This window comes from Protomyctophum bolini (genome assembly GCF_963924005.1).
Source record: "Protomyctophum bolini genome assembly, chromosome: 7".
Taxonomy (NCBI): domain Eukaryota; kingdom Metazoa; phylum Chordata; class Actinopteri; order Myctophiformes; family Myctophidae; genus Protomyctophum; species Protomyctophum bolini.
Genome location: NC_137868.1, coordinates 4,282,556 through 4,302,124, shown reverse-complemented (window position 1 = coordinate 4,302,124; position 19,569 = coordinate 4,282,556). Strand labels below are relative to the sequence as shown.

General features: G+C 43.8%; 2 protein-coding genes across 2 annotated transcripts; one reads left to right on the top strand and one right to left on the bottom strand.

Annotated features, from left to right (window-relative positions):
* Positions 1 to 2,495: 2,495 nt before the first annotated feature.
* LOC308318519 (uncharacterized protein) lies at positions 2,496 to 6,523 on the bottom strand. The gene is made up of 4 exons (XM_080768103.1): positions 6,140 to 6,523; positions 4,832 to 5,112; positions 3,921 to 4,280; positions 2,496 to 3,544 (listed from the first exon to the last, which is right to left on the bottom strand). The coding sequence occupies exons 1-4, from the start codon at positions 6,175 to 6,177 to the stop codon at positions 2,547 to 2,549; spliced, it is 1,677 nt and encodes a 558-aa protein (XP_080624229.1). The 5' UTR covers positions 6,178 to 6,523; the 3' UTR covers positions 2,496 to 2,546.
* A 3,287-nt stretch (positions 6,524 to 9,810) lies between these two features.
* Positions 9,811 to 19,017, top strand: LOC308317969 (complement factor H-like; the record flags this gene model as incomplete). The annotated part of the gene is made up of 9 exons (XM_080767315.1): positions 9,811 to 9,844; positions 10,494 to 10,682; positions 11,611 to 11,716; positions 13,415 to 13,491; positions 14,459 to 14,641; positions 16,814 to 16,910; positions 17,906 to 17,982; positions 18,508 to 18,625; positions 18,993 to 19,017. 9 exons carry the CDS (start codon positions 9,811 to 9,813, stop codon positions 19,015 to 19,017), a joined length of 906 nt encoding a protein of 301 aa, XP_080623441.1.
* Between the last annotated feature and the right edge of the window lie 552 nt (positions 19,018 to 19,569).

Below are 19,569 nucleotides of genomic sequence, written 5' to 3'. Positions count from 1 at the left end.
CCTCCTAAATATGCCATATAGTGTCATAGTAAATCAGTGTCATATTATTCTGAAGAGAATCCTACCGGGAGGCCAGAGAGCAGTTGGTGGAGGTGAACGGAACACTGTCCCCTTTTGTCCCCTAGATGGCAGTATAGTGGTCCATATTAATCCCAGCAGAAAGCGTCTTTTCTGATTTCGCAGGTGGTCAGTGGACCGTTGAGCTGATTAAAAACAAGTATTGTTTTATGTGCATTATACAACTTATCTCCCCCTATATTAGTCTATTCCTATTCAATTATGGACTAATTATACACTTGCATTGTTCTAATTAGCAGCCTAGCTATAGAGGTAAAAGCTTAAAGCAAAGACCCCCACCATGACAAATAGGAGTCGAGGCATTACATTTTGTTTGACTCAAGTCGGTACCACAGATACAAATTGTGGAAACATATACCCCTCGCAGCGTGAGACATTGTGATCTTGTAGATCAGCTATTTTGCAAACAGTGTTTCCAAGCTGTTATGTTGACACCTTAAAATAATGACATTAGTCGTGGGTGTTTGCAGTAGATTGTGATTCAATCAATTAAAAAAGATAATTTAACAAACATGAACAAAATGATACAAATCCCTATTTTGGGCATGTTTCATAGGTGGACAAAAACTAAAACAAAACATGAAAATAGCAGTTCTGGAGCTTGTAGATCAACAATTATGACATTTTTTCTGCACGACATTGTTGTGCAACAAAGTATAAAATAACCGTTAGTGGTTAATCGTTTCGTATACGATTTAGTTTTACGCACTTCTGGATAAGTCGACTAGTTTTTAAAAAGTAATCGATAGAATAATCACCGAGAACATGATTGATATCTGCAGCTGTAAAGGCATCAATCGTCTATTATATGTTGGCATCAAGGATACGTTCTGGATGAGGTTTCCATTTTCACTCTGTGACAGTGTGACCCCACCCTGTCACTGTTTGCTGCTAGTGTACATACCTTTCAGTAAGCGCGCACTGTTAGGATATGCCAAAACTCTGCCCAACTGCGTGCCTTGCCATCCGTTTGTTCATACTACCCTAGCCTCAGAGAGGGGTGTGACACACTCATAAAAATAAACTTTGAAATGTCCCACGGTCCAATGGGGGAAGAGTTGCTGCCACATTCCATATCGATTTGATTGTTAACAGCGTTAAAAAAGGTATTTTCACAGCATGGACACGATGCGATAATGTGCTGCTTTCACTGTTGCTAGTTAAAAATATAAAATTACAAGTATGTACCCACAGTCATATTCATAGTAGGTTTGGCATAAAAATGTAGGTATTTTTATCTTGTAATACAGCTATGCAAGTTTACTGTACTTATTATTTAACGCATTTAGGACGGGAACCCCTTTTGGAGGTACACGTTGCTAATAATAGCAACATTGTTGTTTTCTATTTTTTTTTAAGTTTGTCAGAAAATGTAGGCCAGGATTTAGAAGGCATTTCTTTTAAGAATCAAATCGGGTCTAAATGGGTTAAAAAGCAAGTACTCCAGTATTTTAACTCGAGTACAGAGCAACATTCACTAGTATTACTAGTGTAGTAATATTTAACCAGGAGTATCTATTACTTTGACTAAAGTACTGGAGGTCGAGTACTTTGTCCCTCCGCTGTTGGACTGTCACATGGTGTGATTCTTCTACATTCTCTAATGGCGAAGACTTCTTTTTACATTAAGTAATGCGGATGTTAATGAATTGAATTGCATTTTCATAGCGATTTTTCCAAGTGCTCAAAGCGCTTTACAATGGTTCATTTATTCATACATTGGGAGGTGAAGCTGCGAACAGTCGACGCCAGCGTCCTCACTTCCCACATTCACACACCAACGGTGGCGAGCTAGCACCGACCAACTCATTGGAGGCAATGTAGGGTTCAGTGTCTTACCCAAGGACACTTACACGTGTGGACAGGAGGAGGAGCCGGGATTCGAACCGCCGACCCACGGATCATTGGACGACCTGCCCTACCTCCTGATCCACAGCCGTTGAACAATGATTTAACTCTTGAGAGCGTAACATGAACGTTAGGGTCAATTTGGTTTCATTTTACACTCAAGAGATTAAACATCCGATAAGGGTCCATTTGCTTACCGACTCTACGTCATTTCGCTGGGCACCACTGGTGGTCCCCGGACCACTGGAACTCATTCAGGACAGGAACCCCTTTTGGGGTTCTTCTTGCTATGTACAGTACATAATAGCAACATAACATTTTTGTAATGTTTTGAATAAATATTTGAAGTTTTTCCAGAAAACTCAGGTCAGGATTTAGAAGGCGTTTTATTTTTATTTTTACAATCGGCCTCATGTCCTAAACGGGTTTAAAAACGTTATTAGGTTCGTCCTGGCCTGACGAGACACGCGTCCCCCTCGACTACCTGGAGGGTTTCTCATTGATCGTTATCAGGTTAGTCCTGGCCTGACGAGACAAGCGTCCCCCTCGACTACCTGGAGGGTTTCTCATTGATCGTTATCAGGTTAGTCCTGGCCTGACGAGACAAGCGTCCCCCTCGACTACCTGGAGGGTTTCTCCCTCTCGTGGATCTTCATGTGCCTCTTCAGATGCTGGTTGAGGTAGAAGTTCTTGCCGCAGACGGCGCAGTCGAAGGGTCTCTCCCCCGTGTGCGTCATCATGTGCTTCTTCAGGTCGCCCATCTGGCTGCAGCCCTTGCCGCACACGGCGCACACGTAGGGCTTCTCTCCCGTGTGCGCCCGTATGTGCTTCTTCAGGTCGCACACCTGGCCGAAGCCCTTGCGGCAGAACGGGCAGCTGAAGGGCTTCTCGCCCGTGTGGATGCGCATGTGCTTGGTCAGGTCGCCCTTCTCGCCCCAGGCCTTGCCGCAGACCGTGCAGCTGTAGGGCTTCTCCCCCGTGTGGGTCTTTGTGTGTCTGTTGAGGTGCTCGTTGCGACTGAACGTCTTGCCGCAGACCTCGCAGCTGACCGTCTTCTTCCCCGTGCGGTGGTGGTGGCGACTCCTCCTGGGAGACGACGACGTCGTCGACGACCTGGGCTCCTCCTCCTCCTGCGACGGCGGGGGGCTGCCGGCCGCCAGTGAGGACAAAGTCTGCCGTTTCGCTCCTGCGTTTTTTCGCGCTTTTAAAGGCGAGCGGTCTTCGCCGGCGTCCCACTCGTCGCTGTCTTCGGTGTCGGACTCGGAGCGGTGCGAGGAGGAGAGCGGCTGGTCGCTGCTGGCCGCCGCCGGCCACGACGTTTCGCGGTCCTCCGCGACGGTGTGTTGTTGCGTCGGACTCGTCACGAGTCGTTGCGTCGAGGTGCCGGCCAGAGGCTCCTCCGTCTCGTTGTCACTGTCGCTTTTCACCACCGCCAGTAACGTCGGTGCTGTTGACCCGTTAGCCTCCGCTGCTGCGAACGCGGCTAGCTCCTCGGGTTCCTCTTTGATGTGCAGAGGCGGCGGTGGCGGTGGCGACTCCTCCACCGGCGGGAACATAGCGGGGTGGCTCGGCTCCTGACGTCCGGGGGACAACTCTTCTTTACAGATGGGGAGGAAGTCTAGGCAGGGAGAAAGACATATCAGAGAAACAGTGATCTATTAGATACTTATTATTATTCTCTTTTTTGAGCGGCCCTACCCCCTCCTATATTCAGCTAATAGTGTGGATTTTCCTCTTACACACGGTTAAATTCCCATAGACAATAGGGAGGAAGTCAGTTACAGATTAAGCTTATAAATAAATTCACTAAAACGAAAACTAAGGGCATTGTATCTATCAGTTCAGTTAGTTGTTGTTTTTTTTGTTTTTTTGTAAGCACAATACAGTTTCAGTTAGTTCTCGTTTTTCTTGTCCTTTTCTAGTTTGTATTTAGTTGCAAATGGACATTTTTGTTTTTGTTTTTCTTTATTAGTTTTAGTATATACTATAATAACCTTGGTGTGGAGGCTCTGGTTCCTCCCGGTCCAGACAGGAGCTCCTCTCCTCCCGGAGCAGCAGACCAGAGTAGCTCCTCTCCTCCTGGAGCAGCAGACCAGAGTAGCTCCTCTCCTCGCACTGTGGAGGTTGTGGTTCCTCCCGGTCCAGACAGGAGCTCCTCTCCTCCCGGAGCAGCAGACCAGAGTAGCTCCTCTCCTCGCGCTGTGGAGGTTGTGGTTCCTCCCGGTCCAGACAGGAGCTCCTCTCCTCCCGGTCCAGACAGGAGCTCCTCTCCTCCCGGTCCAGACGGGAGCTCCTCTCCTCCTCAGGCTCAGATGAAAGCTCCTCTTTACACACAGGGAGCTGATGAGGAACATCTACCAGGAGGAGAACATAACGTTAGCAGAGAGCAGCTCAAGGTGCTCTATAATGACTGCCAGGATTGCAATAGTGGACAAAAGTAAATCTCCAAAAAATATCATATCTGCAAGCTTGTATATATAGAGGGTATGCGTGTGGCATAAAAACTACTTTCCGGCCTTGACAGCCCGTGCCTGTAGTCCTGTACATCCAGACAGATAAGTCCTACTGTATATTGATCGCATTAAACGATGTTAAACTACACATTAAACCGACGTTAAACAAACAACGTTAAACTCACTTTGACACTCAATTTTCAAAAACTCAAAACATTTCCAGGCCCACGGATAAATATCTGGCAAAGCTTGTAGATCTGCTATTTTCAATCAACAGTTTGCAGAAAAAAGAACAGGAAAGTACAGCTCAGTACAAGTTCTGCTAAGAGGATTCAGAACCGAAGAAAGCACTATCGCTTGTTTCCATTGGAAACACACACGCACGCACACACACACACACACACACACACACACATGTAGGGACCAGAGGTTGAGTGGTAGTCAACACCTACCAAAGCGAGGGTCCTTGACCCGATGGTGGTGTCCGTCGGTCGGGGTCCCTCGCAGGGCCTCCACCTCCCTCTGGAAGAGGCTGCAGATGCACTCGGCGGCCACACTGAGGCGCTCCAGCACGAACACCCTGACGTTCAGCAGGACGCGATCGCCGCCGCCGCCATGTTTCTCCAGCACGCACAGTATGTCCTCTCCCACCGCGGACAGCTGCTCGCGCACGCACACGCTGACACATTTCAGCTCACAGTGCCTCCTAGTGGTGGCGGTGGTGGTCGTAGGGCTGTCACAATTACAACACAGTCACAACAGTTACAACACACAAAGTGACTGTGAATGTATGTATTCAACTGCTGCTATACACATTATTTGCACATGTAAAATACAGTACAATACTTTTAAATGTTTAGGTTTCTATTAAGTATTTTTCTAATCGTTGCACTAAGGTGTCTTTTAATCTTGTTGCACTATTGTTGTTATTGTCACCGTTACTTGCTGTTTATTGTTGTATTTGCACGGTGGATGAGAGGGAAACGCAATTTCAGCCCTCTATGTCTGCACATGTATTGGATTGACAATAAAAACTGACCTTGACAGTTGCAGTGTTAATTGTGTTGACTGAGACTGAAATACTAAAAGATTTTGATATTTTTAGTGGACTACGACTAGACTAAACCATTTCAGATGACTAAAATAGGACTAAAACTAAATGGTGTGTTTAAAAGACTAAGACTAACTCAGAATTTTCTGTCAAAATCAACACTCAGACTGATTGAAAGACTTTGACATTCAGTCGACTAAGACTAGACTAAACTAAACAATATTGACTAAAATAGGAATAGGAATAAACCTCGAGACACATTTTGAGCTTGTAGATCTGCTATGAATCTGCTAGATCAGCGGTGTTCAACCTTCTTCATATCAATGAAAACAAATTAAACCATTCTCAAGAGTTAAAATCTATAAGTGTATGGGTCCATTTGGTTACCAACTCTCCATCATTTACCTGGGGACCACCTAACCCCAATATGTTCCCTCAGTCCATACGCTACAGAACGAGCGTAGGGACTGAGGGAACATATCGGGGCTAGGGACCACCTGGAACCCCCTCAAGGACCTCTGGTGGGTTAAGAACCACTGTGGTAGATCTAGAAGCTCAACAACACTTTTTCTTTGCTTGTAGAATCTGCTATGAATCTACAATTACCTTCTTTTTTTTAAAGTTTGAAAACACATGAACATTTTAAACATGGGAATGCTAAAATATATATATATACTAATATATCAAATAATTGTGAGTACAAGTCTACCTGGTGGTGGTTGTTACAGCAGCGGACAGCATCATCATTCATATCATGTCAAAATTGTCCCACATATTTGATTTAAAGCTGCGTGTGTTCCCAGAGTCCTCACAAGTCATTGATTGATTGATTGATTGAAAATGTCATTCACAGTTTGCAGAGTGGGTAACGGCTCAAACGAAGGCACAGGTCGATCAATACAAAAACTGCAACGAGGATAAAACCAGAATGAAAAACAAAAGCACTAAAGACTTGTTTACATCAGGGTCGTCCATTTTCAATTGATCAGAAACGCGGTCAACCGTCGCGGTTGTTCTATGTTTACTAACATATCGTCTCTTCTGATATCATGTTCTGTGTCTAATTCATTGTCGTTATTGCTGTTATCCTCCTGTCTTGTGGCTGCCTGCTGCATCATGAAAACAAAAACAACAACACACGCAACACTTCCGCGTCAACGTGGTTTCGGGCGCATGCTCAGACCGAGGCAGAGAGAGAGGAGGAGCCGAGCGTGGGAACTTGGGAGGGCAGGCGTAATGTCGCCGCGCTGGTGGTTGGAGGGAGGAGGAGTGTCAGTTAAATCCAAGTGATGTCTTTTCTTTTGGCTTAAATATCAAATCAAATCAAACTTTATTTACATAGCACATTTGAAACAACAGAAGCTGACCAAAGTGCTGTACAGGCTTAAAGGAGAATTCCATGCTAGAAGGCTTTCTTACCTTTATTTGTACTTGTTACGTCCCCCCACCAAAGAAGTCTGCATGTTATTTTGTGCAAAAGCGCATTATTGGCTATTTCCCCTACCATAAGCCCTCAATGAATTTAATTGAATTGCATTGAATTGAATTGGGCATTAGGGTGTTGTGCTAATTAGATTATTTCCATCGCTTTTTTTTTACACAGCCCATCCTCTCTTCAAGTCTTCATAATGTAAATTGTATCCCAAGCGGCACACTTTACTACTTATTTCGATGGAAATAAGCGAATTAGCACAAAAACCCAACCCCTATTCATTGAGGGTTTATATTATAGGGGAAATAGCCAATAATGCACTTTTGCACAAAACAACACCTGGACCTCTTTGGTGGGGACGTAACAACAATAAATAAATAAAAAAATAAATATGGCCCGGGCCGGCCTATAGCGGTCCGGGCACCTATATGCTGCCAATCCCAGCCTGACAGCGTGTCACGGGTTTGACTCCCAATCCCGCTGACCTTTGCTGTGTGTCTGTCCACTCCCCATCTCTCTCCTGACCTTTGCTGTCCACTCCCCATCTCTCTCCTGACCTTTGCTGTCCACTCCCCATCTCTCTCCTGACCTTTGCTGTCCACTCCCCATCTCTCTCCTGACCTTTGCTGTCCACTCCCCATCTCTCTCCTGACCTTTGCTGTCCACTCCCCATCTCTCTCCTGACCTTTGCTGTCCACTCCCCATCTCTCTCCTGACCTTTGCTGTCCACTCCCCATCTCTCTCCTGACCTTTGCTGTCCACTCCCCATCTCTCTCCTGACCTTTGCTGTCCACTCCCCATCTCTCTCCTGACCTTTGCTGTCCACTCCCCATCTCTCTCCTGACCTTTGCTGTCCACTCCCCGTCTCTCTCCTGACCTTTGCTGTCCACTCCCCATCTCTCTCCTGACCTTTGCTGTCCACTCCCCATCTCTCTCCTGACCTTTGCTGTCCACTCCCCATCTCTCTCCTGACCTTTGCTGTCCACTCCCCATCTCTCTCCTGACCTTTGCTGTCCACTCCCCCATCTCTCTCCTGACCTTTGCTGTCCACTCCCCGTCTCTCTCCTCGGCCATTTCCTGTCAACTTACTGTACTCTAAATGAAGGCAGAAAAAGCCTAAAACTATAAAATATTTGGATCCGAGATGCAGTAGAAGTAGAAGTAAAAGTATCGAAAATAGGAAATAAAGTAGAAATACCTCATATACACATATACTTAAGTACAGTGCTTAAGTCAAATGTACTTTTACTACTGATATTTGGTTTAATGAACTTGGTTACCAGGGACGAATTAGCCATTGGGTCAGTTGGGCCGTGGCCCAGGGGCCCTTGGCTCTCAGGGGCCCTTCGGGGAAATTGGACTGTGAGGTACTATAGGGTTGACGCCCTGAAAAGGGCTCCTGGGGCCCTTCATTGGCCGTTGATTTTGTTACATTTAGGTTAAAAAGATGATAGAAACACGGAAAAACACAAAAAATGTCGCGTGCACGCGCGCTACGGGGGCCCTGCAAATATTACCGGCCCAGGGGCCCTCGTGGGGGTTAATCCGTCCCATGACTTGGTATATGAACTGTTATGAAATAACGGCAGGTCCAACATTTGGTCAACAGCTGTTTCAACGCTTGCTTAATTTGTGTCAAAGAGCGCAACAGCTGTTATAAGTTCCTTCTGTCCGATTATTTATGGCAGTGGTTCTCAAACTGTGGGTGAGGACCCCCAGAGGCCCACCCCCCCCTTCCAAATGATTTTAGGGGGGGTCCCTGGACTCCCTACACATTGATTTCTCACTCAACAGTATAAACAAATCAACATACGTAGTACAAGTGTTTTTGATTAATTGAGTACAAAGGACCCCAATGGAAACAAACCAGGGGTTATTGCCCTCTTAGCAGGCCTAAGTAGTAAAGTACTTACCACCTTTGGATCAGATTTAGCCTCTCAGACCCAAAACAAAACAATATGTTTTGTTGTTGGATAAGATTTTGTCTACAATTCCATGCTTTTGGGAAAACGATCAAAAATAACAGTTCTTCTAACATTCTCTAATTCTGTAGACTTCTTTTATATGAAGTAATGCAGATGTTAGAACAATCATTTTAACTCTTAAGAGCGTAAAATTAAACCCATATACGTGTCCATTTGGTTTCATTTCACGCTCTCAAGAGTTAAAGATCTATTAGAGTCCATTAAGGTTACCAACTCTCCGGTCATTTAGCTGCATGGCACCACCTGGAACCGACCCAATTAAGGACCACCGGTGGTCCCCGGACCGCCGGTTGAGAACCACTGCCCTAGACCCATGAATTCCATGTTGTTATTATAGACTCAAACCCAATAAAGTCTTGTGTTTCACGTGACCTCACATGGGGGGACAGGGAAAGGGTTTCTCTGCCTTTGTAGACAAGTACAAACTGTTGTGTTTGTTCAATGGATGATTGCCACAGACTGCAGAAAGACAAACATTACTGGAATACCGTACCATGTTGTTTAGTCACTCGCTGCACATGAATCTGCACATGATCATTAGTAACTGTGACTTGAGATTAATGATTCAGACACTGATTCAGACAGCTTATAGCCTATAGCTGCTATGGCAAGTTGAGAAAACAGGCTTGCAGGTTCACTTTTGTGAACTCTAACATTTACATATTAAATACACGTGCATGCACATGCAGTGTGTGTCACACGCACGTGCGTGTGTATCAGTCAGTCCGTTCAAAGTGCTGACGTGAGAACCTTGTTTCTCAACCGTCGCTGTGTCATCATAATATGAGGCGATGCGTGTGTTCCATCTATAGTCACTGTGTGTGTGCTGGAGAGACTCCACAACCACACACTGCTGTCACTCACCGGACTGGACATTCATTTACATCATTTGGTGTTTAATGCAGAAAAACAAACATGCGCGTGAAAACATACGGCGGTTTGCTTTTCATACTCTGTGTATGGATGCAACCTCATGGGAACCTAGGGAGAGCACAAGGTAAGAGAGCATTCTGTTAAAATGTACAAACACTTTTTTTTATGTCACAATTATCTTTTCTGTTTCATTCAGGTTTTACTGTAGATATTATACTTTGAGCATCCTATATGATTCCTGATGATATTTGTTTATGTATTTGATGTATTATCATGTGTTTGTTCTTGCTTACTGTAAACCGCTCTGGATTAAGAGCATCTGCTAAATGTCTAAATGTCTAAATTGTAAATTGTGAACCCTTTCAAGACCTGAGGCCGACTCGTCTGTCATGTGGAAACCTCGTTATGTCCAAAACTGTCACTTATTCAAATTCAAAAGCATCAAAAGTATAGCTGCAGATCAGCAGGATTTTGTGTTTTCAAGCTTTTGTGTGACGCTGTATAGGGTGCAGAAAAAAATACAAAATAAAGTTAGAATATAAAAGATAAGAATGTTATGCCAGACAACAACAAATTGCCTTCTATAAATCTGTCTGAAAAACCATATGTTTCTAAAATATAAACCTATAAAAATCACAATGACAGATGTTTTCCCAAGTTCATACAGTTAACTTGTCTGTTTTTGGCAGCCTATATATAGGCCTAAATATCTTTTCAACAGTACACCAACTGAACACAGTGAAATTGAAAACGTTCTCTTTTGTAACGTTCAGATTGTCAACGCGCATCGTTCGAAGCCAGCAGACGGTATGTCGACGGGAACTTCGACACGAGCGGCCTGATGGAGTCGTATCCTCCGGGCTCCCAGGTCAGGGTGCCCTGTACCGCCGGCTTCGTGGGATTCTTCAAGCTACTGTGTCTGTTGGACACAGGATGGGATCACCAAGGCTCCAAATGTGAACGTGAGTTTAGGGCAGACAATGCTACTGATAGCCGGCCTGGTTAAATGTTGATTGCTTTATTTTCTACTCTACTTTTTCTATTTTGTCTTATTTTATTAGTGATTTAGTTCTTAACTTGTTTTATTGACTATTGACTTGTTTTATTTTTATTGTTGTTAAAGCACTTTGTGACTGTAATTGTCTGTGAAAGGTGCTCTATAAATAAACTTTACTTACTTACTTACTTACTTACTTACTTACTGAAGTTTGTGTAACAGTAAGTAGCCTAATCAATAATCAGTGGCGTCAACTTTCAAGTACATTTTGCTCAAGTTTTGCCCATCAGGAGAGAGAAGCCATTCATCAACTTATAGTGTTCCAGTTCCAATTCTGTCTGCTCATTTCTTTGTGTCATCATTTACAATTCCACTTGTTTAATCTGTATCCTGCATTTTCTGTTAATAAAAAAAAGGACTGGAGAGAAATGGAGACTCCTGTTACTGAACAACTTTCTTTTTAACACTAATTCTAAGTAAAGTTGTTGTTGAAGAGATGCTGTTTGTTCCGACAGCTAATTAAGTCGTGTGCATGGTCACCCTAGCTGTACTCAGAGGATATTAATACAATCTGGGAATAGATTTCTTACCAATAATTGTCTTCACCAATGTGAAAAAACCCTAGTTTGACATGTCACATGCTACTTAAAGTATAATGAAATGTAGAACATGTTGCTTTATAGCCTATTGGTTGTTAATGGTACCCCAACTTTAAGCAGCTGTCAAAAAAATTCCCCTAGGGTGGTTGAATATAAACCAATGTGGGATATGTTAGTAGACACCTTTACAAACACATTGGTGAAGAAAATTCTTGGTAAGAAATGTATTCTCAGATCTGACATTATTCTGATAATATTCCCTGACTACTGGTGATGCTGTTTGTTTCTATACAGCTAAGTCGTGCGGTCATCCTGGCGATGCGGACTTTGCAGAGTTCCAGCTGGTGAAGGGAGACGATTTCGTATTTGGGTCAGAGGTGGAGTACACGTGCAAACCAGGGTATGTTGATGACACGTTATTATTACTCTGGCGATTCCTGGACACCTATTATTTATTTTGTATACTGCAGTGGTCCTTGAGTGGGTTCCAGGTGGTCCCCACCCAGCTAAATGATGGAGAGTTTGTACCAAATGAACCCTTTATATAGATCTCGAGTGATGAGTGAAAATGAAACCAAATATGGACCCTTGAAACCAAATTCCATTTGTTTTTGTTTTTTTATAAGCTCTCAAGAGTTAAATCATTGTTAAGCATAGCATCTGCATATTCTACGTAATTTGTATATACGTATAGAAAATTAGAGAAGAATTGTTATTTTGATCATCGTTTGCCTGTTAATTGCCTGTTAACAATAATTTCTAAGTTTTGGGTCTGAGAGCTAAATGTCATCCAATGGTCAGTGGCTTCAAATGCTGAATAAATAATGGACCTTGATGTGAAAAGGGTTTAAACCACTGGTCCTGGCCTACTGGTCCTGGCCCACTGGTCCTGGCCCACTGGTCCTGGCCCACTGGTCCTGGCCTACTGGTCCTGGCCTACTGGACCTGGCCCACTGGTCCTGGCCCACTGGTCCTGGCCTACTGGTCCTGGCCCACTGGTCCTGGCCTACTGGTCCTGGCCCACTGGTCCTGGCCTACTGGTCCTGGCCCACTGGTCCTGGCCTACTGGTCCTGGCCCACTGGTCCTGGCCCACTGGTCCTGGCCTACTGGTCCTGGCCTACAGGTCCTGGCCTACTGGTCCTGGCCTAGACAACTGGTGGCCCACCTACACTTAATGCGGCCCGCGGGATAATACCGGTTACTGATATATTATTGATTTCAGATGTTAACCATTCCAAACATGCAAGCAAGACCCGCTTTAATTACTTCAGTCTACTGTGTAGCTTATATAGTTAATTCATTAAAATGTTATTGTCCTTTTTATGCCCAATGTATTTGTATTTAGTTCATGAAGAACATGACTATAACTAACTGCATTTGAAATTAAATAAAGAAGTTACTCTTCAGGATCCCAATTCAAATATAGCAAAAAAAAATAGCTGATCTACAAGCTAAAAACGCGGCGCACTGCGTTGTTTGAGCTTGTAGATCGGCTATTTTCATTCTATGCTATGTATTGTGGCCCTCGGGAGTGAGTGTGGAAATATAGTGGCCCTCTCCGTCGTCAGAGCTTCCCCACCAGTACTCTACTACTGCACTAAACAGCATGACACTGAACAGCCCAACAGCGACATGCCAAAGCCTAAAGCGCTCGTGCTTATCAGCACCACCACCAACGCGGAAGAGTGCATGCCCCTCGCCAACAACAACAGTTTTTGACCGCAATGGAGTGCGTGCCGTCTCGTGCGAACTTGAGCCGCGTGAGAGAGGCACCGCCGAAGCGAGCTAAAGCGAGCGGGCCGGTCGCCGTGCCGAACGTTTGCGAAGTTCGATCGAAAAGACTCGAGGCACTGTCCTCGCTACGAATCATGTTTTGAGGCGAGCGTTTGCCCCGACTGCCACTCAAAAGTGGGCTATATAGACTGTCCAATCACAGCGCGTCCTTGCACAAGCGGTATATATGCTTTGGGAATGACATTGAACACCGTGCATCGTTGCCGCATATGAGTGGTGTGAAGTAACTAAGAGATTATAACTCAAGAGATGGCCAATATACTTTTTATTTTTCTTTAGTTTAAATGTATTTACTCATTTCAGCTACCAGATGGTCAGCAGGAACAATAGAAGGCACTGCGACGTCAGTGGATGGGATGGTTTCCTCCCAGTCTGTGAGGGTAAAGATCTTACATAAGATTCATGATGACTATGTTTTATGTTTTTGATTTGTTTTGGTTCTTGCTTACTGTAAATCTCTCTGGAGAGAGAGAGCGTCATTATGCTAAATGCCTAAATTGTAATTGTAAATTGCTCCGTCCCACTTGTTACGCACACAAGTCTCTCAGATGAACAGTTTGGATCTGGTCGTCCTGCTTACAAAGTCCAAGGGCATATAGCGGACCATGGTACAATACTACAAACATTTACCTAATTGTCGAACAATATAAGAAAGAAGCATTTTTATAGCCGATCTACAAGCTCGGGGCAGGTCAAATATGATTATTTATGGTATGTGTGTGTAGCCTATTCCTAACTTTGTCATGTCAAGGATCCCCAAATAACAATGTATTTATTAACTGAAAATATTGCGTGTCAGGATTCCCCCCTATAAGCGAATGTATAATGCAAAAAAATGCTTAATGCTTTCTTTTTTGAAAAAAAGCATTTGTGAGCACACTTTGTGAGCTTAGATTGCGTAGATTGCTTTGTGAGCTTAGCATAGATTGGCAATTTTCAAATAGCCAAAGTGTATTTATTGGGATAAATTGGTTCAAATATATATATATATTTTTAATAGGACAGTAACCCCTTTTGGTGTTCTTAGCCTTCAGGGCGGGAACCCAACAAATGTAGTACTATAGGTTATATATAGCAACATAACAATTTTGAAATATTTGAGGTCTTTCAGATTTGTTTTAGAAGGCCTCAGTCCTAAATGGGTTAACTAATTTAGCTGGGGACCCTTGGGGGTCCATGACGGACCCCACTTTGAGAACCACTGGCCTATAATTCAAAGCAGCTTACAGTATGCAGCATTGTGAAGAGGATATATTTGGAGGTTATAAATGTCATGGTTTTCATTGGGTCACGCCATGTTGCAGTTCGATCCCCACACGTTTTATTTATTTCATTCTTTCCCTCCAGCCAAACATTGTCCAGAGATCCACGTGGAGGACGACATGCAGGTAACCGGAGAGCACCTGGAGGCCACCGCTGGCCACGTGCTCCACTTCAGGTGCAAGCAGAACCATGTGGAGGTGGACGGACCCAAACAGATCTACTGTGAAGAGACTGGACAGTGGAGTGACCAGCCTCCAACGTGCAAAGGTACTCTATGGAGAGTATATGCACATGCATGATTTTCCCATCAGGACCTGTAGTGTTGTAGATTGTATTGAAACACACCGGACACAGGGCTGCCTTGTAGTCTTTACTCGTTCGGTATCTGAATCAACTCACAGTCACATTGCATGTAATCACCACCACTTAATCACATAATTATGACCCACCTGTGTATAACATCCTGGTACCCTATGCAATACAAGTGGCTGGACACTACATCCCTCCCCTTCTTGGATGATAACCATCACCATACAGAAATGTACAATATTCAAATATACTTAGCACAATAACTCAAAATGACATATTTCAGGACCCTCCTCATCTAGACTGAGTGGAGTGTTGGCGTTTGGAAGCGCTCGTTGGAAATCACTCAACCGTCCTGCCGTATACCACCTGCTTCTAAATGTCACATGATAATGCAGGAGGCAGCAACATGTTGTGTTATTGAAAACAAGCACTTCCAAACTCTGACACTTAGAAAAATAATCAAACGCAGGGCATTTCTTGACAGAAAGTATAGCTCATATAACGTTTCTATGGTGGATTTTTATGAAACAAAAACTTTGCAGATAGAAAGAGCTTTTCGTACATGCTGCAATGTCGGTGAGTTTAACATTGTTTAATGCAATCAGACAGGACTTTTCTGTGTGGATGAATGGGCTGTCAATAAGGCTAGAAAGTCGTTTTTTTGCCACTCAGTGGGCGTTCCCGCATAACGTCCAGGTACGGAGATGTCACGCGCATACCCATACTGGTGCTACGGACTCCCGATTTAATGGCATTTCTATCTCTGGTAACCCAATTTATATTGTAAAAACACTGTTAATTTAACTCAGAGAGTGTTCATTTGGTTCCCTATATCTCTAATTGAGCTAGGTATACCCCTGGAACTCCCTCAAGTACACCTATTTTGGGAACCTGTGCTGTATAGACCTCAGCCTTTATTCCGCCTCGTTGACAGGAGACTGCTGTGCGAACGCTGGAGCTTTGGCATGGGGGGGGGGGGTCAGATCAACATATGGAATTATAATTCTGTACTGGCCATATATGGAGCGTGTCTGACTCTTGAGTGTGTGCAGGGTTTGATGAGGTTGGATTCATATTTTACGGGGGTCAGTTTTGAATTGCAGCCGTCCGTATAGGTGCCCTTTGAGAGCGGTTTTGAAGGAGTCGAGGGATTCACATGTCTTAATGACTGTTGGTAGGGCGTTCCACATTTTGTTGGCATATAGGAGCGAAAATAATTTAGCCCCTTGTTTGTGCCCAATCTGATGTTGCGTGTGGTTTGTTGAACTCCCTCTGGTGTTGCGGCCCCCATGAGGATTATATGAAAACTATTCGTCCCTGATGGAGAATAACATCGCGGGACGTCTTAGAATCGTCTCAAAAATAAACACTGGAAGGTGGCTCTGAATCGTTTACGATAGTCACTCATTCAATCATCATCATCATCATCATATTTAACCTTCTTCATCCTCTTTTAAATGATCTGAAACCCTTTACTTGTACTTTTCGTGGTAAAAAAAAAACCGTTCTTCTTCCCTGCCTTGATCTCCTAATCCCCCCCCCCCCGCTTCTTCCCATTCTTGTTTTTCTTGGAAAAAAAATGACAAATGAAATATTTGAAACAAACCTTAAAGGAGAATTCCATACTAAAAGGCTTTCTTACCTTTCTTTGTAGTTGTTACGTCCCCATCAAAGAGGTCCAGGTGTTATTTTGTGCAAAAGCTCCTTATTGGCTATTTCCCCTACCATAAGCCCTAAATGAATTGCATTGAATTGAATGGGATGTATGGGGTGTTGTGATAATTTGCTTATTTCCATCGAAATAAGTAGTAAAGTGTGCCGCTTGGGTTATTATTTACATTATGAAGAGAGGATATATACAAAAAATATATGATTTTGAGCGATGGAAATAAGCGAATTAGCACAACACCCCATACATCCCATTCAATTCAATGCAATTCATTGAGGGCTTATGGTAGGGGAAATAGCCAATAAGGAGCTTTTGCACAAAATAACACCTGGACCTCTTTGATGGGGACGTAAGAACTACAAAGAAAGGTAAGAAAGCCTTTTAGTATGGAATTCTCCTTTAAGTACACTGAATTGTCTTCATTCACCTGCACTCACTCATACTTTTGGTTTTGTTTGCAGTCAAATCATGTGGTCGCCCTGCTGACGTTCCGTTGGCAACGTTAAAAGGAGACGATTTTGTCATCGGGTCAGAAGTACAGTACACATGCCAAGCAGGGTATGTACAGTATGGCGATGACCTCACCTTTATACTGTGCTGATTCATATGGATATCTATATATGTCTCTCTTCAGGAACACTTGTTTAGTCTTCTGAATTAAACGGCAACACCACATCGTTGCTGTCGGGAGGAAACATTCATAACTCCATTTTTGAGGTTTTTGATTTTTTTTTCTTTGTGGCATAAATCAGTGCTGTTGAACACCCTTTACGTCTGTGTGTTGTTTCGAAAATATTGAACCAATGGAAAGTAGTAAAAAGTGCTTTGGACAAAACCTCTTAACTCCATTGGACCCTCAAAATGTCTGCTAAAGCAACTATACCTCTCTCCCTCTCATGGAAGTAATTGACAATATAGAAAGTTACAACACCAACTTTGATGAGGCTTTGTTTTCAAAATATAAGGTTTTCTTAATTTCCAGAAAAAAAAATATTTTTAATTTCCTGAAAAATGAACATTTTGGAGGTTTCCTCCTGACAGCAGAGAAATGTAATGTATTGAATTTGACTTGTTAGAACACACACTGTATACTAGAGCAACACACATTTTATCTTCTATCTTTGAGCGGTGTCAAACCGCTCCAATGAACAGCTATGTAACTCTCCCTATATGTATACCGTCCGTTTGAGTACGGCAATACCACTGGGTGACCTAAAGTGGCACTGTTGAGCAGCCTAAAGGGCTATGGATACTATATACTATAACAATAGCACAGTAGCCTACAGTACAGAGTAGGCTTATACACATTACACTTACACATGCATGCACGCACGCACGCACCAGGCACCACACACACACACACACACACACACACACACACACACACACACACACACACACACACACACACACACACACACACACGTACATGTACAGCAACTTGTTAGGAGTTGGGAAGACATTTTGTAGAATCAGGTTGTCAGGTATTTAGTAAAAAGGAAGACATTCCGCTTTTTGTTTTTGTTTTATGTTTTACATTTTATTTATTTCAGCTACCAGGTGGTCACCGGGTCCAGGAGACGCAGCTGCACGCTGAACGGATGGGACGGTACTGTCCCAAAATGTGGGGGTAAGAGCACGCACGCACGCACGCACGCACGCACGCACGCACGCACGCACGCACGCACGCACACACACACACACACACACACACACACACACACACACACACACACACACACACACACACGCACACGCACATGCACACACACACACACACACACTCTTGAACGTCACCAGAGTCACCGGAGGACGTCATCATAGCGTCATGGCGTCATTCGGCTGGCGGGGCAAAGAACCCAGGATCGCGGGAACACAATGGCATTGGTCCGACCTCCCGTTGGTCAGTCAGACCGTTGCTACTGTAACACTATCCCAGACCCTAACCTCACAGGAGGCCACGGGTTTGATTTGTAACCCGCAGCACAGATTAGTTTTTAATCTAATGTTTGCCTACTCTCTGTCTGTCTGTCTGTCTGTCTGTCTGTCTGTCTGTCTGTCTGTCTGTCTGTCTGTCTGTCTGTCTGTCTGTCTGTCTGTCTGTCTGTCTGTCTGTCTGTGGTCTGCATCTCTGTTGTGTGTTTGAACATGGCAGCTTGTTCCACTCCCCTCGGCATGGAGAATGGGCTGATATTGGACAACCAGCTGACGGCCTCCAGTGCACATGCAGACTACGGCGCCTCCAAAGCCCGTCTGAGGAGTGGTTTCTTCTGGTATACCCCTAAAAGCACCAACAACCAGTGGTTGCAGGTAAGGAAGGATGGATGGATGCACAAAGAATATAGTAAAAACATTGTGAAATAGTATCTTTGAACGTGTCTCGAGGGGGAAAGATAAAGAAGATGTCTTATACTATTAAACAGCTATATTTAGGCTTTTTCAATGTGCAATAATAACAGCTGTAAACCTTTTGCAGTGTAATTATGATAATGATTATGATGATGATGATGATGATGACGACTCAAAACAAGGTTACAATCTGATTAAGTGTACTACAACCAGAGAAGTGTAGTAAAAAATAAATTATAATAATAAGGGTAAATAATAATAATAATAATACTGACTTGCGTTGGTGTGCAGGTGGACCTGGAGAGTCCTAAGGTGATCACAGGCATCATCACCCAGGGAGCCAGGTATGGGACGCCTGGTTGGTATTATGATTATTATGTCACGCAGTTCAAAGTGTCCTACAGTGAGGACGGAGGGCCGGCCGGGACTGTCATCAAAGATGCCAACGGGTCAGATAAGGTCAGTTTGGGCTGGACTATATGTCGTGGTCACTGAAGTTAAACTTGGCCTTTAAAGGACCGCACGCACGCTCTGGGAGATATTCTCTGAATGTCGTCGAAGCAAACATATGCTAAGCTAAATCAGAGAACATTATAACAACCCCCCCCCCCCCCCCATGCGTATACAAGAACAGGCACATATCGAGACAGTAATGAGATTAACTTGAGTCGTGCAAATTTGACACAAACAACTTGAATGCATTTTAATATAAAGCCATGAATTAGAGCTATATATATCAACAATGAATTCTATGGCTTACTCTATCAAAATTGAAGTCTATTAGTGAACTTGCATGAGCTGCATATATGCTCACGGCAAATTTCAGTTCAACATTCACTTTACACGTTTGAGCTGTATATAAGCAAGA